Source organism: Urocitellus parryii, unplaced genomic scaffold (assembly GCF_045843805.1).
Source record: "Urocitellus parryii isolate mUroPar1 unplaced genomic scaffold, mUroPar1.hap1 Scaffold_173, whole genome shotgun sequence".
Taxonomy (NCBI): Eukaryota; Metazoa; Chordata; class Mammalia; order Rodentia; family Sciuridae; genus Urocitellus; species Urocitellus parryii.
The window spans coordinates 329,091-355,718 of NW_027552206.1; the positions used below are offsets into that span (position 1 = coordinate 329,091).

General features: G+C 36.3%; 1 protein-coding gene across 1 annotated transcript in view; it reads left to right on the top strand.

Moving 5' to 3' along the window:
• Positions 1–23,613, top strand: part of LOC144251732 (broad substrate specificity ATP-binding cassette transporter ABCG2-like) — a 42,715-nt gene extending 19,102 nt beyond the window's left edge. Inside the window, 10 exon segments of the mRNA XM_077794495.1 lie at positions 62–142; positions 454–701; positions 7,836–7,918; positions 11,960–12,049; positions 13,293–13,417; positions 14,586–14,740; positions 16,966–17,055; positions 17,880–17,965; positions 19,826–19,878; positions 23,447–23,613. Coding sequence (XP_077650621.1) covers positions 62–142; positions 454–701; positions 7,836–7,918; positions 11,960–12,049; positions 13,293–13,417; positions 14,586–14,740; positions 16,966–17,055; positions 17,880–17,965; positions 19,826–19,878; positions 23,447–23,613 — 1,178 coding nt within the window.
• Positions 23,614–26,628: the final 3,015 nt, after the last annotated feature.

The window sequence follows — 26,628 nt, forward strand, 5'->3', positions numbered from 1 at the left end:
CTTACTGAGTCTGCTCTATTTTCCAAGACCTATGTGGAGTTCTTGCTGGTATCTTTTCTAGGTTACAGCTGTGAGCACTACGTCAATCCTGTTAAAGTCTTCTTTGAAGTCATTAATGGTATAATAAAGCAAAAGTCAGAAGGTATGTGAATCTCTAACATTTACATATTTTTGCCAAATTAAGTTGGTTAAGGTTTAGAAATGCAGTAGCTCATTAGTAGCAGTAGCCTAGTGAATTTACATATTAATGTGGTGACCAAATAGATTTAGTTGTCAGTGAATACTGTGAGTATTTTTATCTAATTTACAAGTGATTATGTTGGTTTTTTTGTACTCAAGTTTCAGAATTTAGGAGTTATACAAATAAGAGTTCACAGAAAACCTGGTAAAACTGGAAGTAATCTGTTACTAATGAGGTAGTAATCTGAGGCCTGTTATCCACTTTTATTCCAGCCAACAACACTGAAATGCCTTCAATGAATGAAAAGTCAGTCATAGAAGCATTAGCTGATTTTTATGAAAAATCCCCCATCTGTGGAGAAACAAAATCTGAACTAGAACGACTCTTAAATGATCAGAACAAGAAGAGCTTATTCAGGAAGGAGATCACCTATGTTACCTCTTTCGGTCATCAGCTCATACGCATCACCTGGCGTTCATTCCAAAACTTGGTGGGTCGTCCCCAGCCCTGGATAAAACAGGTAACTGACAGACTCTTCTAATTATGCTGTGAAATAATCATGTGAGAGCTATTTGGTTCTGATATGGACTGCTCCAGGATTATTTTATCTTCTACCCATCCTCCCATTTATTTGTCATTCCTATTCTATTTGAGATATAGAGTCAATTGAACCAGTGTAATAGTTTGGAAATGATGTAAGTCTTCCCCCCAAGACTCATGTGTTGAAGGCATAGTCCCCATAGAACAGTATTCAGAGGTGAGGCTCTTGTAAAGTTGTTGGATCATCTGACCTCATCAAAGGATGGAGGGATTCATAGTTTGGTGGCAGTATTGGGAGGTTGGGAAAGTAGGAGGTGAGGCCTAATTGGAATAAGTGGTCTCTGGGGTGGTGGGGGTTGCCCTGGAAGGGATTATCTTGTCTGTGGTTCCTCCTTTGCTCTCTCTGCTTCCTGGCTGCCATGAGGTAAGCAGCATTTCTTCATCATGCCCTCCTGCCATGATGTTCTGCCTCACCTCAGGCCCCAAACAATTCAGCTAATAGACCATGGACTGAAACCTCTGAAACTGTGAACCAAAATAAATCTTATCTCCTGTCAGTGTCCTTTTTTCTGTGACCAAAATAGCATAAAACAACTTCCAGAGGAAAAGGTAATTTGAGTCTCATGGTTTCAGAAAGTCTCAGTTCATAGAGGACTGACTCCATTGTTTTGGGCCCCAGGGGAGGTAGCATTTATACAAATAAGTGTAAATGCTCAGAAGCAGAGAGTGAGAGTGAGAAGGGGCCTCAGGAAGAACAATACTTTCTGGGCATGCTCCCCAGTGACCCACCTCCTCCCACCACACCCCATGTGTCTGCAGTTACTACTCAGACATTCCATAGTAATGGATGGACAGGTCAGATTACAGCTCTCACAATTCAACCATTCCACCTCTGAATATTGCTGCATTATCAAACAAGTTTTCAGGGGACACCTCATATGAAAGTCATAATATCTCCTTTAAGTTGATTTTCTTAAGTACTTTTTTTTTCACAATGATAAAAAGCTGAATAACACATCCGGTAAGACACAATTACATTTCTACCTTTGCAATGCTTTTTAAAGTGTTTTCCTGGACTGTATAATTCAAAATTTTGACAATGTAGACAAATTTTAATGGAAAATCTTCAACAAAATTTTATTTTTTAAAAAGTGTCAAGAAAAGAAAATATCAACTAAATATAGTATTTTCTAGTAGCTGTCCACAATCATTTATTGATTCATTTGAAAAGTTCAACTCAAGAGTATGTGTTCCATTTTGATACTCTACTCTGGTGAATGAAATGGGTAAAAATTAAAACCTTTACTGGCATAGATTTTATTTTCTTATGAGGACAGAGACATGATATCTGAAAACAGAAAATTCATGGTGTGCCATATGGTAGAAGAGACTATGAAGAGGTTTTAAAGAGAAAGAAAATACAAAAGGGGAAAGGAGAGGGAAGAAGATAGATGGACTATGGTTGGTTTGCTCTTATATTTATTTATTTATTTTAATTTTCGGCGGACATAACATCTTTGTTTGTATGTGGTGCTGAGGATCAAACCCGGGCTCCACGCATACCAGGCGAGCGCGCTACCACTTGAGCCACATCCCCAGCCCCAGTTGGTTTGCTCTTAATATCAGATGTTGAAAGAACCTAGTCTTATTGATTATTCCTGATGGTAGTTTTTTCTGTGCACTGTCTGAGGGAAGAGACTGTAGGCAGAATGCTGTTTCTTGTAATTGACCCTCCTTGTTAAGAGATTCTAATCCTGGTAAAGCCATAGATGTCTCAAAGAATGTGCAGTTTATGCACAGGAAATAACCAGACTAAACAAGGCTATTCACGTCTGCTTAACTCCTTTATATAAGAGGTGATGGTGTTTTTTTTTTTTTTTTTTTTTCCTTTTACTGGCTCTGTAGTAGTTGTTGAGAATCACTTCTAAGGTTTGTTTTTTTTTTTGTTGTTGTTGTTGTTGTTGTTGTTGTTGTTTTTAACCACCGCAGTGCTAGGACTGAATTTAGAGCCTCATACATACTAAACAATTGCTGTATCCCTGAGCTACAAAGCCAGCCCATTTTTTGATTTATTCATGGCCCTATGTCACACAAAAAAAACTAGTTCTCCTCAGGTAGTTGATAAGAATATCAATTTACCTTGTTTTGGTGGGGTATTATTTTTATTATAAATCATTGAGTTTCTGTGGAATATTTAGATGTGGCTTGGTTTTGGCTCCAAATAACTGACTTCCCTGCACAAGCACCATACTTTTCATTTTTAAGTATTATTGATTTGCAAGTGTGCCTGAGAGCCAGCATCTCCTTCTCAATCATGCTTTCTATCCTGCAAACATTTTTGATCCCTGTGCTTTGGCATATCTCTCAGAACACAGGCATTTTAGTATCTTGTCAACCAAAAGTTACATTTTATTCTTCATAATAGATGTTATTTCATTTGGAAAATTGTCAGGTGAGTTACATCATGGAACCTTAGTTGCCCATTGTTCAGTAGTGAGATGATGTAGTGATTTGATTCTTTAGAGTAATTTATGCATTAGGTCTTTCTTTTTTGTCTCTATAACTGGTATGTCTTGTCCAGTACATATATGGTAGTTACGGGCAGGCATTATTAGAACACACCTATCTGTAAAATACCAGGATTGTGCATGTTTTGGGTCTAGGCTTCCTTAAGGTGCAGACAACAGACCGAAAGCCTCCAGGTTGCACATTCAGCCTACTTGCCTCATCAGCAAACTCAATTCCACAGAAGGAATTCTAACAGTGTTCAGAAAAGATGCAGTCTCTAAAATAAGGGTAGAACCTTGTAGCTCCCTGAGTTTAGCAGGACAACTATTGTTCCCATTTGTAAATGCTGGAATATTAGCTCAGGAGCAGGCAAATACTCTTTGATAAAGGCCCAGATAGTAAATATTTTGGACTTTGAGAGCTATAGATGGCCTCCATCTGGAGTAGTCAACCCTGCCACTTCAGCATCAAAGTAGCCACAGCTAATACATACGCTATTCATAACACTGAATTTTGAATTCTTTAGATGTTCCATATTGCAGGAAATATTATTCTTGATTTGTTTCTCCCAATTTATGGGAAAAAAATCTAACCATTTTTAGCTTATGTGCTTAAGAAAAATAGGAGACTAGCCCTATTTGATATGTGTGTTGTAGTTCACTGACCCTTGCATAGGGTTCTTATTCTCATATTATTTTTATTTCTCTAAGTTTGTAAAAATGGAGTTGTTAAAAAGTTTTATGACTCCTGCTAATAATCCTGTATTTATTGTCTTATTGTTGTACTTTGTTCTGAACTAGTTATTTTTTGACATGATTCAGACTTGACATCTAACCAGATAAAATACTGAGAAGATCTAGGAATGAATAGATTATTGGAGAAAGAAGATTTAATGTTCTTTTATTATTTTTATTGGTTGTTCAAAACATTACAACGCTCTTGACATATCATATTTCATACATTAGATTCAAATGGGTTATGAACTCCCATTTTTACTGCAAATAGATTGCAGAATCACATCAGTTACACATCCACATTTTTGCATAATGCCATATTAGTAACTGTTGTATTCTGCTACCTTTCCTACCCTCTACAATCCCCCCTCCCCTCCCCTCCCATCTTCTCTCTCTACCCCATCTACTGTAATCTAGGATCTTCTCGCTTTCAGTGTCTGTGATGAAAAATTCATTGTTAACCTTATTGGTTTACCCCTGAATGTAATCTACCTCCTTTCTCTTGTAGCTTTTAATATTTTCTCTTTGTTCTGTATATTGGATATCTTCATAACAATGTGTCTTGGCGTTGGTCTACTGTGATTTTGTATGCTAGGTGTCCTGTATGCACCTACAATTTGTATATCTGTTTCCTTTTTTATTTCTGGAAAGTTTTCTGTAATTATTTCATTCAGCAGGTTACTCATTCTCTTGGTTTGAACCTCTATACCTTCCTCTATCCCGATGACTCTTAAGTTTGTTTTTTTTTTATGTTATCCCATATCTCTTGGATGTTTTTCTCATGATTTTTTACCAGCCTTTCTGAGTTGGCTAGACTCTTTTTAGGATGATATATTTTGTCTTCATTATCTGACATTCTGGCTTCTACTTGCTCCACTCTGTTAGTGATACTCTCAATTGAGTTTTTAATTTGGTTTATAGTTTCCTTCATTTCTAGAATTATTGCTTGATTTTTTTATAATCTCTATCTCCTGATAAAGATGCTTAACTTCTTCTTTTATCTGTTTATGTAATTCATTTTGAATGTGTTCTTTCACTGTTTGAATTTGCTGTCTCATATCCTCTTTAAGGTTCCATTCCATCTGTCTAAGGTATTCTTTGAGTTCTTTATTTGACCATTTTTCTGATGCCTCTAGGTCCTCCTGAATATTTAGGCTGTCCTGCATTGTTTGTACTCCTTTTCTTCCTTGCTTTTTCATGCTGCTCATGTTACTTCTTGTTCTGTTTGACTGTTGAGTTACTGTTTACTCATATAAATTTATTTGATGCTTGGGAGGAAAGGTATTAGAAGAGAAGGGAAGAAGTCACTAAAGAGAATGAGAGTAAGCAGGTAGAATTCAAGGAAAGGGGGAATAAGAAAATTGAAAAGAAATGAAAAGACAAAAGAAAAAAATAAAATTAAAATTTAAAAAAAATTTAAAAATATTAAAAAACAACAACAAAAATGAAAATGAAAAAAAAACCCAAATTTAAAAAAAAAAAATTAGTAAATGCAGTCTTAGAGTTTGATTAACTTCTCTTCCAGTAGGTGGAGCTGTGCCCACCGGGCCAAGCTTCTCCTATCAATACACGGGAACCAATCACTGTGCAGCAGCTCCTCCTCCCAGACTGGGTGGCTCTCCAATCCTGAGTGCCTAGGGCCTTCTCTTGTATCTAGTCACTTCCCCACTTTTCCTCAAGCCAGGCCCCGCTCACCGGTGACGCTCACCACAATACTGGCTACACACCAGGTCTGCTGCTCCCGGGAGCCCTGTTTTCATGAATGACTGGGCACACTCTCCCTGTTTGCTACTCCCTCAGAACCTAAGTTTGTAGAGCTTGGGGCTGAGAACCCTCAGCGAATTTTCTAGCCCTCCGGTACTGATTCCCTTGGTCTGGCTATTGCGCTCACTGGAGAGCTGGGAGGGACCCTTAAGGTTTCCCCGCTGTGTGGAGAGGGAAGGCTAGGGGATTACACACCTGTTGCTGCTGGTTTCAATGAATTTAATGTTCTTTTAATGTGCCAAGTTTTCTGAACAAATCAACTTGGACAACATTATCACTAATCACCTGGAAGTTCATTGTTTATATTCACATAAAAAACAAACATTTGACTATGGATCCTCCTCCTCCTCCTTCTACATCTCTTTTAAGAGAAAGCTACAAACATCACTCAAAACACACCTTGAGAAATGAAATGTTGTTTAAATACATCTGAAGAAAGGCAGAGTAAGATGGTTGGAAAAATTTCTTTTTTTTGGTCTCTTTTGAAAGAGACTAGTGGACAGATGCACAAAGCTCGTAGATAGTGTCATTTGCTCTGTTGTGAGAGTTTGAGTTTGCTCAAAGGCTTTCTTTTTTTTATGTAAGAAGAAATACCACATATAAACTTTGTGAAAGCATGGTATGATCCAGGATCCATCATTTTGTCAATATGTTTGAAAATTGAAAATATCTAGGAAACATCCTCATGGTAATATTCAATCAGTGTAAGATGTCAAGTTTGGATGCAAAAGAAGCAAAGAATGCAGAGCATATATTTTGAAGTCTTAATATCTTAAAAGTCATACTGTGTAAACGTATAGATTCTTGTATACATGTGTGTGCTGCATGTCAATAGAACCAACTGCATTTGTTTTAAAAGTTTGAGCTGTTGAAATGAAACAGAGCATATCCTGAAGGTATTTGAAAAATGTCAGGGCAAAGGATTTTCCTTCCTAAATTTCTCTTATTAGGAAATGAATTTTAAGAACATCTCATAGGCGAAACATTTAAATAATATTGTTTCCAGCATCTGGTCTTTACAAACTAGTGTTTACAGACTATGATTCTGTATTTGACTTTTGTTTGACTTCTTGCCATAAGTGTCCTTTACAAATTAGCTCATGGCTTGATATTATGATAATGTTGAGGTTTCCTTTTAAGTTGTTGTTTCCAAGATATATGGTAGCATATTTTGTTTTCTTTGCATTACAATTTTCTCTATTATTATATTTAAAGCAAGAATAATTATAAGAGGAATTCCTTACATAGAATATATCACAATGTAACCCTTAACTTTTTGACAATTAAATCACTCTTAAGCCACTTTTTATTCTACAAACAAATGTTGGTCCATTCTCTATGGGAGCCATTCATACAGACTGTGTAAGTAAAGATTAGTGAGAATGGCAAAGAAATAATTTGAGGCTCAGGTGTGCCAAGTAAATGTAGACCTCACTGGCTGGGATTGGAAGATAAGCAATGTCATTGGAGATGGTCATGGAACCTTTGGGTGTCCTCAACTGTCTGAGTGCTTTGGTGACAGTGACAATGTACTTTCTAGTCCAGGTGGGGATATCCCACAAGTTGGAAAGGTGTCTATTACTACTGCATTATCATTCAAAATCCCATTGTTAGAATTTGTATGAGTGTGTGTATATATGTTATTATATTTTTCTTTATATCTTTATTTGGAAGTGGTGAGGATCAAAACCTAGGATGTAGCATATGCTATGACAGCATTCTATTGGTAAGCTACCTCCTCAGTCTGGAAATTTCATTCATTTCCAATGATCAGAGTAAAGACTTCCTGTTTTTACTTGATATTCTTGAAGTATAAAGCTGCATGTTCACTGGCATGATAGTTGAGAGTTCAGTTCCAGTTAATGACTGATTTAGAAAGCAGTGGGACTCTGGCCAAATCACTTAAAGTGTATATTTTAGTGGATAAATTTGATTAGGTAGTATGATATAAATAAAATGTAGTATATACATATGATAGGATATCATATGTATATACTACATTTTATTTGTCCACTCATCCATTGCTAATATATATATTTTAATAATAAAATTTTTACATGCAATTGAAACTCTTTTCTTTCTGTTTTCATTTTTTTCTTTTTGAAAAGATAATTTCCACATTCATTCTGGGAATTGTTGTAGGCACTACTTTCCTTTGGCTAAAAAATAATTGTACTGAAATACAAAATAGGTAAGTAAAATTAGCTCTTGATTTTGAGAAAATTCTGTCACTTTGCTCAAGCTCAGGGGCATATATTAAGAATTTGAATTTATTGTATTAAAATTGATTCTACTGCTATGTATAATAATTAAAAAATAATTTGAATTTATGACAATAGAGCGTAAACATTGGTGTTTTATTATGGGGTAGGGACAGTAAATGTATTGAAAACTGAATAGAAGAGTTAATTTTTTTCACACATACGTATACTTGTGTGGTGGTAAGTTACACACATCTCATACACATCTTAACCATTTCTAAGTGCACAGTTCCGGGATATCAAATATATTCACGTTGTCAACTATCACCACCATCCAACTCCAGAGCGTTTCTTCATCTTCCCAGGGGAAATCTTCAACCCACCTAAGAGAAACCACCCACAGCCACCTCTGCCACCTCTGCAACCATCTGCAATTTTCTGTTTCTGCATTTGGTTATTCTCGGAAGCTCATGAATGTGCAGGCATACTATACTCATCTTTTTATGACTGCCTTATTTACCTTAGCATAATGTCCTCAAGGTTCTTCTAAATTAAGGTATTCTAATTTTTTTCTGTTTTAAGGTTGAAAAATATTCTATCATATGTATATACTACATTTTATTTGTCCACTCATCCATTGCTAAAAATAGGGATTGCTTATACATCTTGGTTATTTGTGTGATGCTACTATGGGTATACACATAGCTAATTGAATTCTGTTCTCAATAGGGCTTTGGAGAAGATACCAGAAGTAGAACTTCTGTATCATTTGGAAATTCTGTTGATTTTTTTAACTAATGCCATACTCTTTTCTACTTCATCTTACCTTCTTAACAACAGAACATAGAGTTCCAATCTCTCCACATTCTCATCAAAATTGATTATTTTTTCTTTTTTGAAATAACAGAGTTCCATTAGATTTTTGAAGATATGTCTGTTTTAAGTCCTTTGCCAGTTTTAAAATAGGATTTTTTTTGCTCTTACCAGGATTTTTTGTTATTTTTGCTGCTAATGTACAGTCCTTTATATTTATGAGTTATTAATCCCTCTTCAGATACATGATTTATGCATATTTTATCCTATTCTGTGGATTTATTTCTCTCTGTTGATAATACCATTTTTGCACAGATTTTTAAATTTTGATATAGTCCTATTGATCATTTTTCTTTGGAGGTTTGTGAGCCAATTTTCCTAATGCTTTTTATTTAAGAGTGGATGGAATGGCATTTATCCTCTCATTTGGAAAGTACTTGTCAGTGTTATGATCCTTTCTAGTTTCAGTCAAAATGTATCCCCAAAACTTGCATAACAGGATGTCATTTTAAACAGTTGCATCATAGTCTGAACCTAGATTCTCAACATCAGAGCCCACAGGGTTCTCATCATAATTCATATAAGGAGAACCACTCCTTGCTAGGCATTGAGCTCCATTATTGACAGCTGTGGCTCATGTTACCTGCCAATGGCCAGAGAAGTGGACGGTCTCATCCCCATTTTAATATTGATAACCTTTGAGGAATTTGATGTTGAATCTATTTTGATGTCTAGAAAAGGCTTGATTTCAAAAGCTCAGTCCTTGTCCCAGATGCCAGTGCAAATCACACAAAAATAAATTTTATTGATTTCCTCTAGTATACGAAAAAGAACGAGCAGATTAACATTTCCAGAGTTATTGTCCTCTCTACAAGGGGGAACAAAGTGTTATTAAAGGAAAATTCCAGAACCAGACTCCAAGTATACTTTTTAAAAGGTATATAAAATGTCCACATGGTGCCCTGAAGAAGCCATTGGTCAGATCTGTTGGTACCAGTTTCTGTGTTTGCACATCTTACTAATACCAATTTCCTTATTCTTGTTAATGATCTGAACATGTTAATGACCTGGATATGATAGCCCAGACTAGGACACACACAAAAAAAATGTGAATCTTACTTCCACACACACAGGGAGGGGAAGAAGGAAAATAGGAAGAAAAGAGAATAAAACACATCAGTTTTAAAATAAGCCTCCTGTGTTTGAGCAGGAAAGTTCATACTCAATGCCTGAAATGGATCCCTGTTACAGGCTGGTTGCTTTGAATGAAAGAATAACCATAAAAGTTAATTCTTTACTCAAGTACCGTGAATTTTCCTCTTTATTGAATCAGATTGTGTTTCCCTATGAAGAGACAATTATTACACCTGTTTTCCAGTCAGAGTTAAGTCTCCTTTTTAGCTTCTAAAGGCAGAGATCTCTGGATTTTTTTACAACTCTGCCAATACTTGGTTTATGCCCTGTGTAGATACCATTTCTTAACCAAGCTCAGCATAATCACAGATTCTCAAAGTTGTGTACCATTTATATCATGTAGCAGGAAGCATTTAGAAAAATATTAAGGAATCTGTCATCAGCTGCAATAAAGTAGTGAAATGCTATCCATTAAATGTTTTAATAGAAAAAGCCAAAGAAATAAAGAGGAACTTTAGCAGTTTCTTCAGATGTGTTCTGGAAAAAATGAACACTAACCTTATTTTAATTTGTATTTTTGACTTACATTATTAAATGTATTTGTATTATTAAATGCAAGACAACAAATTAAAGTGAATATTTGCCCCGTCCCATGTTTCTGAAATTGCCTTTCAACTTGATATTATGTTTATTCCAATAGCAAAAGTTATATAGTAGTTTTTCTCTTGGGCCTGGCTATTTTCCATTCACTTTGATTATTATGTGAAATTTCATACTAAAAACAGCTTGCACCCCTTAGTTCTTCATTCTTTAGGTGGAAAAAAATGTGCCTCTTCTCTTTCTTTTTCTTTTTTTCTAAGTAGTTGGAATTATTTACTTGGGTTTACATGCATAAAAATGTTCTCTTCTTTTTAAGTCATTTAAATGATACACACATCATCTCACTTTCTGGTTTTTACTGTCAGTTCAGTTGTTTGGTTTGGAAGGGATGCTTTTCTTTGTTTCAGGGATGGTGGCAAGCTTTCATGAAATCCTTATTTCTATTGGAGTATAAATTAACTGAACACTTTTCTTTCTAAACCTCAATTATTTTAACCAAGAAATAAGTATTAAAGCTTCATACATACTATCAAATTGCTTTTTATATTATAAATAAGCTTCAGATTGATTTTTTTGAGCATCCTAGAAAATGTTGTAGGAAAGTGGCTGTCTCACATCAAGGACAACTGTCAAGGCTATTGATGGCCCTGTCCTGGATGACTACAGCAAAGAGCCAAGCAGGGGTTTCCTCCCCTATCTCATTTCTTTCCACATGTCTTACTTTCTTATTACTTCACTTTAAAACCAAACTGCATAATTAAATATTTTAACCCTTGGGAGATTTATTTAGGTTCATGTAGTTTAATGTTTCTCTTTTCATACATTAGGAATGACATACAGCATTTTTGTGAGTTAATTTGAAGGTGAGGGAGTATTTTTATGTTAGCTCAGGCTGTCATAGGAAAATCCCATGTACTTGGTGGCTGTAACAGCAGAATGTTATTTTCTCTCAATAATGGAGTCTTGAAGTCTGGGGTTAGAATTCCCTTCCAGCAGGTCAGGCTCCTATGAGGGTCCCTCCCTGGCTTGTAGATGGGGCCTTCACTGGACATCCTCTCATGGCAGAGAACAGCTGGTATTTCTTCCTCTCCACCAATTCACTAATCCCATCATGGGCTCCACTCTCATGACCTCATGTAAACCTTATTACTTTCTTAAGCCTACCTCCTGGTACTATCACATTGGGGGTTATCTCTTCAACAGATGGATTTTAGGGAATACAAGTCAGTACACAGTAACCCAAAACAAATATTTCAATTTTTCCTATAGTGTGGAGTGACAGGGGTACCAATGAGGAGATACAGAGTTGGGGGAGCCACTAGAGGGGGCCAGGCTTTCCTATCTGTTTAAACTTAAAGAGCTCTAATTTTCTTTTTAAGATGTATTTAATGTTACATTATTTCTGGAAGGAGTTTTATGGGAAGAAACCAACATAAGAGTGCTGAGTTACCTGAGGTGCTTTTGTTCCCATTCTGTCCTGACAGAGCAGCAGTGCTGTTCTTCCTGATGGCTCACCAGTGTTTCAGCAGCATGTCAGCCGTGAAACTCTTTGTGGTCCAGAAGCAGCTATTTCTGTGAGTTGGTCTCTATTCTGGTAAGGGACATTGCTGGCTGGGGGAAAATGGTTAAATGAAGAATTAGACCAAAAATGTGATTCTGGGGATTACTGGTATTTATTTTTCTTTTCTTTTCCCTTGTGTTCTTTATGTTTTCAAACTGACATTTAAATTATACATATTTATCATGTAAAACACAATGTATATATAAGGATTACCAATATTAAGTGAGAAAAAGCAGTCCCAATTGGGATAGAAAGTCAAGAGTGTGTGGGGCCTGCTACAAAGAAAAAAGAAATTTCAAGGTTAGGGTATGGTCATCAAATCCCAATTCTGCCGAGAAAGCAAGGAATAAAGGGGTTAATAAGTATCTTTAGTTTTTAGAAAAAAAAATAGGTCATAATGACCCTCCCAAGGAAATTTTTTAGAGGCTTTGGTAGAGATTAAGTGGAAGTATAAGCAGCAAATTAGAAATGGGATATGAAGTTGACAAAGTATGTGGCCAAGCATAGCTCTGAGTGGATCAAAGAAAAAGTGAAGAGACCCAGAGGGCAGCCTTACAGGAAAGAGCAAGATGGTTTTTCCCTGTATTTTTCAAGGATGGAGGAAATTTACCCAGGCTTTAATGCCCAGGACAGGAATTACCAGAGAGGAAAGGAATGAAGACAGTGGTGAAAGAGTTTGGAATTTAGGGAAGAAAGGTGTCAGGAAGAGGGGAGATGAGGATTTGATTGCTGACAGTGCTGCACTTGGAGGCAGGATTACTGGAGGAAGAAGTTTTTTCCTTTTTTTTAACAAAAGAGAAGTAAACAAATTTAGTGATCTGAATCTACTTGAGGGCCATGGAAATTAACAATGTTACTTTCACACTCAGAAGTGGAGAGAAGAAAAGCCTCCATTACCACTGAACTTAGCCCCTGAAGTGCTGCTCCTCAGGCAGAGCCAGCCTGACAGCAGAAGCAGAGGCTCTGAGGAGAGTGAGGAGATGCAGACTCTGTCCCTGGAGGGGTGATATGGGCCAGAGTGGGTGGCAGCAGGAGGGGTGCTGTCATGAGAGGGTCACAGCAAGTGCCTCATGGGGCTAATGCCCCAGGGAGGTTGCATCTGAGAAGGAGAAGGATGGGGGGAGGGTCAGCCTGGAACTTGTGGGCAGCTGCAGTGTCAGACCTGGGGGCAGCAGGAGTCTGCACAGCAGCATCTCATCTGGGCTGTGCCTTCTTGGACTAATCTGGGGTGTGTGGTGTGTGTTTTTGTTCTGCAGACACGAGCACATCAGTGGATACTACAGGGTGTCGTCTTATTTCCTTGGAAATATTTTATCTGACTTACTAGCCAGGAGGTTCTTGCCAAGTTTTATATTTACTTTTATAGTATACTTCATGGTGGGTAAGTAACAAGACAAAGGGGATGTGTCTCTAGCCTTGAATATGTTGAGATGTTAACTTCTCATTGTAAACACGCTTTTGGTTCCCAAAACTATAAAACAAGCTATAAGGAATCATGTATTGATGGTATATTCTCTAAATTAGCTGATTAATGTGGACACTTTTTCTAGACTTTTTCCCAACTGAACTTTAAAATGTATTTACGGAACTATATTTTTTCTGAAGGATGCCATGTGTCATGCTCAAACATGGAAAGCATTTGTCGAATTATTTGAGACTGTGCTAGAGAAGCTGGGATATTTATTGCCTATCTGTATTTGTTTTCTCTATATCTTGCTACATGTATCTCTATGTGGAGAAAAAATATATACAGGCAGGTAATATCTATGATATGCAGAGATATGTAGAAGGAGATTGAAAAAAAACAATGTATGCATATCTTTTCTCCCTGTCTCCTACTCTAACAAGAGGAAGACGGTGACTTTGGGATCTATTGATTTAATAAAATTACTTGTTTGATGATGTAGAACAGAATCAGTTGTGCATTATGCTCTGGCTTCACACCAGGATCACTGAATTATCATTTCTATAAGTTTCTCTGATATGTGTGTGTGTGCACACACATGCACACACACACACACACACACACACGAATTTTCTTTGACAACTCACCACAGGATTATAACCACTAATAGAGCTGGAAACTTCAGTTTTATAAATAATAAGTGTGCTATGAGAATTAGGCATGGAATCTTAGAGTTGTAGACTTCTTATCAGTATTCTTACAGATGTTCCAAAATCTTCAGACCATTCTAATACAGAGCATCAGCTCATGATAATTATAAAGAAATTTAAGAAGCTTGGCAGCCCAATCACAGAGCCACGTGGTGGTGATTATGCTAGGGGATTTACGTTATAAAGATGGCTACCCTTCATTCGCATGAAGAGAAATAATGAAATTAGTGACACAATTAGTGATACATTGATTGTGATTTGGAAGTTTTTGTGTAGAATTTTAAAAGCCAGTTGTAAAATTTTATTGCATGTGAGTGATGTTTTTTGTTGTTCTGATCTTACTTTCTCAGGATATTGTAGTGTTATTGGCACTATAAACAGTTCCAGATACACAGGGAGCTACACAGCTAAACTTATCCTTTGTTTTCTTTAAGGATCAAAACCAGCGGTGGAGGCTTTCTTCATCATGATCTTTACCCTCATGATGGTGGCTTTTTCATCCATTTCCATGTCACTGGCCATAGGAATAAATCATAGTGATGTAACTATAACAGGACGGGTCATGAACATCTATTTTACATTTATGTTGGTGAGTGTGAATTGGGCTTCTCTGGGGACAGAATTTTTCCCCCTGTTTCTATGACACCTTCCTGTCATGAAAAAGTCTGTTTTGAGGATTCTGGATGTGGGAATCTGATGGTTTCAGGAATCCATAGACTGAACTATAGTTTACATTAAAGAATGTACCACTTTCTTCCTTGCTTCTGTATAGGCTTTTCTGCTAGTGTTCTCATGTAGTTACTTATCTTAGCTATGTCCTTATTAATGAGCTTTTAAAAAAGACTTTTTGGTGATTATGAACATTTTTAAATTAGGACTTCAAAAACAAGAATAATGATTGATTCCCTTGCAAAAACCACAGGCTGTCTACCTGCCTTTCATGCTGGTATTAGAGAACTGCCAGCTGTGTAAGCAGCAGAGCTGGTTTGGTTGGATTCATTATTCCCCAAGGTGAAAGTGAAGCTCCATGAGAAGTGTTACAGGGGGTCTAACTTGGATGCCTCTTACATTTGAAAATGTTTTAAAATTACTGGAAATTTCTAAAGTCCATAGTATTAGGTCACCTGTTGTCTGGCTTCCTGAGAATCCCTAATATCAATATGTTTCTGTTTCATCTTTTTAGAAAATGATTACAAAGTCATAATCTTTCATGGTCCTAAAATTTGCACTCACATAGATGAATCAACATATAAACAGAGCCTATTACCACACACCCCACACAATATCGGCTAAACAGCATCCTTTCTGGTACAATAGAAAGAGATGCCCTTGAATGGCACATATACAACACTTAAAAAAGTTATTTTTATTAATGTGGCATAGTTATCTATAATTTGGGGTTCATTTTGAGGCAACCATAAAAGCATGGCTTACACATACTCTTGTCAAAGTTTAGTTCAATTTCTGAATTTGTCAACTGCCAATATATACCATCAACAATATGATGTCTAATTTGTATTTCATCTACTATAAAAAAAAGTCCTTCAGTAAATAGAGATGTTTTGTTTGATTTATTTGATACATTGATTGTGATTTGGAAGTTTTCGTGTAGAATTTTAAAAGCCAGTCGTAAAATTTTACTTCACTCAGAGATGTCATGTTATACACCAGGCACTTCTGGTAGGTCAAGTCTGATATACGCAGGCACACCACGGCACTGCCACCATTGTGCAAATCCCAGCTCACCTCACCCCAGTTGGGGCCAGTGTTATGTGGGCCTCTCGTTCATCTCCAGCGCTCCTTCTTGAATCTGCATTGCAATATCACTTTTTCATAGCTTTAAACAGAGGGATTGTCTATGTTTTCTGCTGTACTACACCACAATATAAAGTTTATAAGTTCTAGGCATTGGGAAACCTGAAGCCTACAATTCTGAACCCCAAATTATTATTAATGTCATGGACGCAAAAAGCAAATCCTTGTAAATAACAAATCTTACAGTTGTATGGAAATAGAGAGGTGTATGTGAAGCTCAGGAACATTCTTGTATATGTTCCTAGATTTTCAGGATCATTAGGGGCAACACACCTTGGTGTTATACTTAGAATAGTCAGTAGTCAGCTCTTTGTGTCAGTGAGTTCTGCATTAGAAAATTCAAACAACCACAGATGAAAAACATACAGAACAATAATTAGGTATGTACTGGATATGTACATTTTCTTTTTTAGTTATTATTGCCTAAACTACATAGTTTATATGGTTATAGATATATAGTATAAACTACATATACAACATTTATACTATAGTAGGTAAAAGAAATATGAAGATGATTTAAAATGCAAAGGACACATATATTTAAAGTATAAAGCATTTGCTTGGGATTACATGCAAATACTATGCTCTTTTAAAATAATGGAATTTGAGATCTACAGATTTGAGTAACTATGTATGTGAGTACACTTGAGCTGGTCTCCTTGGATACCAAGAAATGAATGTATTTCTTAATCTTCCATTGTTTGCAAGTACAGAAAAACATGAAAATATAGTATTAACAATTAAGGATCTTCCAAATAAATGAAATCTATGATATAGACTAGAGTATATTTTCATTAATTAAAACCCTAAACAGTCTTAGCCATGTGAGGTTTACACATGCAAAGGAAGATTAATATTTAGAGCAAGGTCAAAGAATTTCAAGAGTTGTTCCTACTAGAAATATTTAGAAGGTTATAGCATTCTTGAAGATGCTCTTCTCTAGAATTCCTCATGAAATTCCTGGACCAGTTCTAATTCATGATTTTTGCTTTTTTGTAGATTTTTTTGGGTCTGACATTGTATTTTGGAAGCATGGCTCCTCAGATCATGTGGCTTCAGTACTTCAGCATTCCTTATTATGGCTTTACAGTAAGTTGTCCTTGACTATCATTGTGAATAGGTGCCCAAGGTGGGAACAGTGAAAATAAAGCCTATAGGTCTCACTTCCCCTGACATGACCTGAGGACACCCCCCCCCACCCAGGAATTTCCTTCCAGGAGCAATAGAGGAGTATTTCCTATTATCCCTTAGCACAAGGTCAGGGAGTCATCTGGGGTTTTCCTCAGTCACCCTGTTGTTTCAGATGAGGAAATGTGAGGAGAATAAATCTTATAGTAAAGTGGAAAGAATAACAGATGAAAAACATTGTGTTTCCATTCAATAAGGAAATAAATGAGAGGATGGGAGACTGGGATACTTAGCTTATGATTAAAGAGAAATTATGAGAAACAAAGAGGCTAAACAACACTCCTAGCCCTATGGCTCTAGCAAAGGAATCAACTCCAAAGAAACCGTGTCTTAATACAGTGTAACCAAGATTTTAACTTCTACAAGTGATTTTGATGAAAACAAGAAAAGATCATTACCATAAGTCAGCAATATTCATGGAGCAATACTACATCATTTTAGTTATAAAGATTATAGGGTTATACAGTTAAAGAGAGAAGAAAGAAGGGGCTATGGGGTGATCTACCAAGAGATCTCCCTTCTTGGCCAATTGGAAGGAATATCCCAACCTTAGGCCTCTTAATTTCCAGGTAAATTAGTTAATTTGTGATATATTGTGAATATGCAACTTTGTATATATTTGGAAATAACAATAAAGATTGAACTTGAAGATTTAATTGTTATGATTCTTTGAAAATGTTTTGAAATTTTTAAAACCACCTTGCATTTTCCTTTGTGTGACATAGGCTTTGCAGCATAATGAATTTTTGGGACGATACTTCTGTCAAGCCCTCAATATAACACATGGAAATAACTGTCCAAACTACGTAATGTAAGTTTGTGTCCAATGTCTTAAGAGGCTTTATTATTACTATGATGAGATATAGAGAGTCCCCTGGGATTAGAGCTGGAACAAGAATTTTCAGGGTCAACAAACCTTTCTGAGCCTATATTTTCTCCCTCATAAAGTGAGTCATTGTGCACTAATGCATGTGAACATGTTGTACTTGTATTATGCTACAGTCCAAATTGTTTTTGTATAGAAATGTTCACTGGGGGCCTGTTGAAAAATTAATGTTTCAGTTTTTGAGTGATTTTTAGTTTTTAGAGCATTTGAGTTTGAAACAGGCTGTTTGATAGTTTAGCAAAGCTTATAGTCTCTGGATGTATGGATTCTGTGCTGTCAGCCCAGCCCATGGACCACAGTAGGCATTAACAGGGCTGCAGTAACATAAAGGGGGTAACATTAAGATCTGGATCTAGTCCTTTCCTCTGCTCACATTATGTGTGTGTGTGAGAGAGAGAGAGAGAGAGAGAGAGAGAGAGAGAGTGTGTGTGTGTGTGTTTGTATGTGTGTGTGTGTGTGTGTGTGTGAGAGAGAGAGAGAGAGAGAGAGAGAGAGAGAGAGAGAGAGAGAGAGACTGACTTGGAATTCTCCCTATCAATGGTTATGTCCTTTAGTGAATAAACACATATTTCAACAAGTCAAGAAGGAATTCTCATTTTTTGCATCAAGTTCTTAAAATAGAAATGCTGGTTTTAGTGAAATGAGAAGATCTTGTTTTGTACTTTTTATATTTTACTTTTCTATTACTGTTTTTAATCATTTGATGTCAATACAAAATTAATGAAAGAAAAGAGAATACTGGTATTTTAAATCCCTTTTGGATGTTCAAATAACTTAGAAATAATTCTTAGTAATAAGACAATTTTGTATTTTGAATTACTAATGGGAAAATCCTCTAGGAAAAGAGATTTTCTATTTTTGCCTGCTCTCCTTGGTTTGATTTGGGTGTGGTGTCTTTGTAACATAGAGTCACCACCAGGCTTCTAGGGAGAATGCAGTGGTTGGAAATGTGGGACCAGATAAGGAGGAGCCACCACAGGCTTCACACTTACATAGGCTCATCTTCACAAGAGGAAGGAAGAAGCTCCTCTTAGCAGAGGGAGGCCATGACTATCTTAGGAACTTCTAAATGCCAAGATGCACAAGACAACAGGCCATAACTGTGGCTGCACAGTTGATACTGTCTTAGTATTAGGTGCTTTTCTACCTGTGGCAGGAATGCTCCATTCTGCTCTGTTCCAGCTGGTACTTCAGGTCTGAGTCTGTTTTCTGGGCCTGCAGGTAATATCCTGTACCCTAGCATCTGTGATGTTCATCATAATATTGGAGTGACAGCTGACAAACATAACTCTGGCTGGAAGCCCTTGCTCTTCTCTGGTCCTGGTTTTAGAATTCTTAGCCTATGTTTTTAGGAAGGTTGTCTTGAGGATAAGCAGAACTGCAAACAACTTTGATTATCTTAAGAAGGGGCATAGGTGTCATAACTTAGGCCACAGTTTTCCCTATCAGGAGTAAGTGAAAGGTCACTTGATAATCATTTCGGCCCTTTAAAGAGGGCAGCATTAGATACTTAAAAACATATGAATTTGATCAAGCTAGAAATTTGGTTCTTAATGTGACTATAAACTTGGCCAAGTTCATTAAGCCTACTTCCCTTCCTCTTTTAAATATGTAGGATATGTATACCCCTTTGATTTATTTAATGATTCATAGGTATTATATATGAAGGGATAATTATTGAAGATTTTGTGTGCATAGAGATGTCTTTAAGGAACAGCAACTGTATTGACTAAAATTTCATAGATTCTAGGAATGAAGTTACATTCTTTCTGTGTTTAATTTCAGATGTTCTGGTGAAGAATTCTTGGAACTGCAGAACATTGATCTCTCACCTTGGGGTTTGTGGAAGAATCATGTGACTTTGGCTATTTTGATGATTATCTTACTCATAATTGCCTACCTAAGAATATTATTTCTTCACAAACATTCTTAAATTCTGCTTTAATTTTCTATGAATTACCCTCACATTAAAAAATATCTAATGAAAATTATTTGTTGTCTTCTGTTAAGTTTCATTATACCATAGGTAAGCAATAATTATTTTTTTAATAAAAATTACAGAAATAACTGAATTATTCATCAAATAATCCACATCAAAACCTAATTCTATTACATATTGCATGCTAACTTATCTCATTGGACAGTCAGAATTAGGAAGAAATGCCAGCTAATTTCTTGATATAACAAAGGAGAATTTAACTATAGAAACTCTTGACAAGTTTCTAATATTTGTGCTATCATATTTCTCATGTTCAAAATGTGTAAGCAGATTAGTAGCTAGACAGTTTTAACAGCCTTTGTATCCTTGATCTGCCATTCTTCAATAAATAACAAGTGTGCTAATGTTCTACTAGAAGTAATAAACCTAAAATATATTGAAACATAGTGCCATTTCTACAGTAAAAAAAATTTCAGATAGAAATTCATGTCTTTAATAAGCTAATTGAGGTTGGTGGAACTTACTGATAGTTGTTTAAAGGATTTGTAATATCTCAAGATTCTTGGCTGGGAGCTTTGAGCTATAGGTAGAGTTGAGGGCCTGGGTTCTAGGAATGAAGCTTTTGTGTCATATCTGGGACATTCTGGCTCTGCAAAGTAACTTCACTTCCTCAGTTGCCTCAGTAGTATATAATCTGGTTGCAACAGATTCTCCTAAGAGCTTTGCTAAGACATAGTTGTCTACCCCTCCTGTCCCATCACAGCAGTACCTATAGAGCCACCTCCAAGAAGAAATTTGCCAGGGCTGGATTTCATCATTTCTAAGGTTCTTTCAGCTCTAAAAAGTTCAGACTCATGGTCCAATAGCTGTTCTATCTTTCTCTTCACAGGATGCCCCATCATTTGTATACCTCATTTATTTCTATATACTCTCTTCATTCTAACTTTACCTCTAATAGGGAAGTATTTACCAGTACTGTGCTGTGTTTCAAAACTTCTCTTTTGGCAATGTAACAAAAAGCACAGTAAAGCGAAGTATCATACATTGAAGACATATTGCAGCCACCAGTCCAGGTCAAGAGGTAGAATGTGACGAGCACACAGGTGACCTATAGGCCCTCTGCAATCACTGCTTCTTCCTCTCTCCATGAGTTGCTTTTGAAATGTTCCATGTGTATTCCTCTCAGTTCCTGTTTATCAGATCATCACTGCAGCTCAGGTTTGTGGGGTTATGTGCACAAGTACACGCTTAAGTATCTCTTCCACTTTTAATAAGCTTTTAGTACTTAAACAATTTATATTTACAAAACAGCTGCAAGGGTAGTGTGGAAATTTACCAAGTTCCCTTTGCCCAGCTTTCCTTAGTATTCACATTTTACATACCAAGCTCCAGTTCCGATCCCACCACTTTTTGACTAGTTATTTTATTGTTTTGGGGTCTGTTTCAAGACATCATATCACATATAGCTCCTCTTGTTTAGACAGAAATACTTACAGGAATTAAAGGGTCCAGGGGATGACCAGATGTAGACCTGATGTGGTCATCTTGGAATGTCATTTACCCACCAGTGGGTGCCCTGCCATATTCCTGCAATATCAGAGTAGAGACATGACTTTAAATTTTTATCTTTAAACTTTAACATTTATTTCTTTTTACATTTCATTAATGCATCATATCCTAATATCTGCTTTACCTGGTTATTATATAAATATCAAAGTCAAAGAGTTTTCCCATTTTTGGAAGTATTCTGCTTTTTCTGTAACTGTGCTTTACAGTTCCCTACATGTACATTTCATTACACATATGAAAATATATATCCATACTTTATGTACAATCTGGACCAAAAATATTAAAAAACAGCCAAAATTATAAATATCTTCTTTTTAGATTATTCCTAATTTAAATAAACCCTAGTTTGTTTATCCTTTCGTATTATAATCACTTTTTTAATATATTTTATTATGGTAAGAAACACATAATAAAATTTATCAACTTATCCACTATGGGGAGGCATAATTGTCTGGCCCTCCTGTCCCACCACAGCAGTACCTATAGAGCCACCTCCAAGAAGAAATTTGCCAGGGCTGGATTTCATCATTTCTAAGGTCCTTTCAGCTCTAAAAATTTTAGACTTATGGTCTAATAGCTGTTCTATCTTTCCCCTCACAGGATGCCCCATCATTTGTATACCTCATTTATTTTTATATACTCTCTTTATTCTAACTTTACCTCTAATAGGGAAGTATTTTTCAGTACTGGTAAATACTGTGCCTTGTTAGGGGGGTTCTTTTTCCTGCTCAGGAAGGTTTAAGCCACCTATGAAATTAAAGTCTACAATAATTAGTGAAGAACAAAAGACAAAGTCAGAAAGATATTTTCAAAATATAGAGCCCCTGATAGGTCTAGTCTACACAGGAGCTGGAACTAGAGAATTAAAAAATAACTCCTGTGGTTTATTTAAAGGGGTACATCAAAGGCAGGGATAAGGTTTGAGGGGAGGAGTCTTTCTTTCTTCCTGATGTTTTGCAGTCAGCAGGTTGATTCGTGTCTTGGCAGGTCACACCCATCTCAGGGGGACTGTGCAGCTACAGCAGGTCACCCAAACTCCAGTACTGTGTGGGATCTTTGGCAGATGTTGAATAGGGCTCACAGCGTATATGGGAAGCCTGCCAGAGGAAATGTCTACTGGAAGTTCCCAAACACCAGATTCTTCTATTCACTGGCTGTGATGTATGATATAGTCTAACACACAGCCCAGAGACGGCTTTCAACAATCCCCTTTTGAGGAACATTTTAAAAAGTAAGTTGGAAAAATGTTTGTTTGCAGAAATTTATTTAAGAACATGTATGTACTCTCATGTAATTTGTTGTTATTTTGTTGGATGTCAGAACTAATCTATAACGGAGGGGACTGGTTGATTTGGTTTAAAATAAAAGAAAGCAAAGAGCAAATGAAGCATCATCTGATAATTATACTCCAGTTGCTCTTCTTGGGATGGCAAAAACTGCAAGAATGCTGCTACAGAAGGCTGATATGTTGGGGATGGAATAAGAAAGGGGAGAAAAAGCAGGTAATTTGGAGAGAAAGATTAAAGAGGAAGTGTACATATCTCTACTCTGTCTTTGAAGCCATCCTCTTGAACCTTAGATTTGAATTTCATTAACATCTACTGCATGTATACATATTTGAACAGTAACAATACTGACTTTCCTACTCCAGTGCATATCCAATGGGCTTTAGAAAAGAATTGTCAAGGGGACAGAGATGGAGGCTGTCAATGGATCTCATAAGAGCTGGGCTGTCACCTGGCAAGCAGCATAGTACAGCTGAAGTAATGGCCAAGAATAAGGAAGTTCTAGAAAGGATGCTGGAAGAGAGAAATAAAAAATGGTGCTTGTGGCCTGTGGGAAATAGCAGCAATGGGGACCAGCTAGTTCCATTGACCCTCCAGTATTGTGTTTTCTAGATATTGCTACTAGCCTCTCCCTCAAGCTGTCCAGAGTGAACTTGAGATGTTTACGAGTGGATCTGTATGGTGGGAGGGGTGGGCTGAATTGGGTGCTGTTGGTGCTGTCACACCTCCTCTGTGCACCTCCACTTTTGGTTGCTGCTGTGGTGGACAATTCCTTGTGAGCTGAGCTCATTAAAACAATGTCCCTCCTCCAGCCTGCACCACACCTCTCTTCACTTAGGACTGCTCTTAGGCCTGTTTCTAAGTTACAAGAAAGTCAGATTGTGTGCAAGTGTGGTGGGCAAGACCAAGGCTAATATCCCATGACCACCTGTAACAAACAGGGACAGGGCCAAAGAGAAATGTCCCAGCATGATGCTTTTCAGACAGGAAATTTTGGGATGCATTCCTTTGTGCTATCAGAGGAGGAATCCAGCCTTTTGCCTACTGAGGCAACTTTAACAGCATAATTGTATATTGGCCTTTCCCCCTTTCCTGTCTCTTCTTCTACTGCCATTTATTTATTTATTTTGAGTTCAAAGTCTGGACTCACAGATAAACAAACAACCTAAGAATTTTTCTATATTTGCAACTACACATTGGATTTCATGATATGCTCAGATTTGTTTGATAAACTAAGAGATTGATCTGGATAAATAATAAAATTTGTGTTAATAACATTTATTTCATAATCATCCAATAATCTTTTCAAAGGTAAAGTTCATGTGCATTTGGATTTGGGGGAACACTGGCTGCCTCCAGTGTTTAATATATGTTGCATTTTTCAAAGCCATTTTGTTTTCCAGGCTACTTGATAGTTTTTAACCTTCACTGGTAAATAAAAAAGTTCATTTTTTCAACACAGCTCTTACCATGATCCTTCTGTTTTCTTGGGAGATTGTATATACCCAATATTTCTTCCATTCGACAGGTTCATTTTGAAATATGCTGAATATTCAATTTCTCCACCCCTCTTCTTCATTCCACCCTTTCAATGAGATGCCTTTGCCTTTGTAATGCAGCCTGAAGTTTGTCCAATAGGAAGAACCCATTAGTCATTTTAATGATGTCTTGGGCATACCCTTTCCTCCACAGTAGTAAATATTTCCTATAGCTAATAAAAGAATCCGTAGTTCATACAATGAAAACATAAGTGATTAAAATGAAAAAAATCAAACCTTAAGAAATTGTAAAATTGATGCCATTTTGACTTATTCAGTTAGCAAAAATTAATATTTTTTTTAGTCAAAGGTTTTTTTTTTTCCTTTTCAAGATCAGTGATGGCTTGTGATTTCAATTAAAAATCTTGGGTGTGTTTTACTTTCTTGAAACAAACCTACACCTGCTGAGAAATCTTTATCTTAAAGTTTTGAATGTGTTTCTTTTAATCTCTGGAGGAAGATTTAGGAAATCCTGTCTTTTGGAGGCAACCTTTGACGTTCAATAATTTATTCCATTTCATGAATAAATTTTTGTTTCAATTCAACTAAAAATAAATAATTTGTTAAAAAATGTGTTTGCAATTAGGCAAATGGGCTCATATTGTTTTGGCTTTTGTATAAATTGGTACAAACATCTTAAAGAATTGCTTGGAAAATTGCATCAAAACTATATTCTCATAATTTTTGTGAAAATTCTATAAAGAAATAATTTAAAAAGAGATTATATTAGTTATAGTCTCATAGAAAATCATTAAAAAATGGAAAAATATAAGTGTTCATCAATAGGAGGAATGAGGTTAATATATTTTGGTTATTTGGTATAAATTATAAATTCATAACATTATTTTATACAGAGATTTACATATATATCCATGCAATATGTAAAATAATTTATAGTAACATACTCTGTCACCATAACAAAATCAGGATTTCAGGACATGTTTAATATGAGGTTAAAAGGCAGTAAAATGTAGAAATAGTACTTTTTCCATCACTATTTTTATGTACATTTTAAATGTACATAGGATGGGATCTGTTGTTACATATTTGGGCATGCATATATAACAATATAGCTTGATTAATATCATTCCCCAGTGTGTCCCCTTTTTACCCCTTCCCTCTCCCCCTAGTCACTTTCCTTTACAGATCTCCCTTTTATTTTTTTGAGATTCTTCCCACCTTACTTTTCCTTTTCCCTTTCTAGCTTCCACAGGTGAGAGAAAATATATGACCCTTGATCTTCTGAGTTTGGCTTATTTCACTAAAAATAATGGTCTCAAGTTCCATCCATTTTCCTGTAAATGACATAGTTTATTTTTTTCTTTATGGCTGAATAAAACTCCATTGTGTATATATGTCACATTTTCTTTATCCATTCATCTGTGGATGGACACCTAGACTTGTTCCTCAGTCTGGCTATTGTGAATTGTGCTGCCATAAACATGGGTATGCAGGTATCACTATAATATGATGACTTTAATCCTTTAGGATAAATATTAAGGGTGTGGTAGAGCTGGCTTAGATAGCAGTTCCATGCTTAGATTTTTGAGGAACCTCCACACTGATTTCCACAGTGGTTGTACTAGTTGACAATCCTACAAGCAGTGTAAAAGTGCTCCTTTTTTTCCACATTCTCCTAAACAGTTAAAATGGTTTGTAATTTTGATGATTGACATTCTAACTGCAGATGACATCTCAGTATAACTTTTTTATTTTCATTTCTCTAATTGCTAATGATGCTGGACATTTTTTCCCATATATTTGCTTAACATTTTTATTTCTTCTTTTGAGATCTATTCAGTTTGTTACTCCATTTATTAATTAGGTTATTTGTTTTTCTGGTGTTGATTTTGAGTGCTTTAAATATCATGGACATTAATACTCTATCAGAAGAGCAGCTAGCAAAGATTTTTCTTCTTTTCTCTAGCTTCTCTCTTCACATTCTTGTTTATTTTGCTGTGCAGATGCTTTTAATTCTATCCCATCCTATTTATTAACTCTTGGCATTATTTCCTGAGCTTTAAGAGTCATGGCATTTGCAGGTAAATGGATGGCATTGGACAAGATAATACTAATTGAAGTTAGCCAATCCCCCAAAAAACAAATGCCAAATGTTTTCTCTGATATAAGGAGGCTGACTCATAGTGTGTAGGGAGGGAGAGCATGGGAGGAATAGATGAATTCTAGATAGGGAAGAGGGGTGGGAGGGAAAGGGAGGGGGCAGAGGATTAGCAAGGATGGTGGAATGTGTTGGAC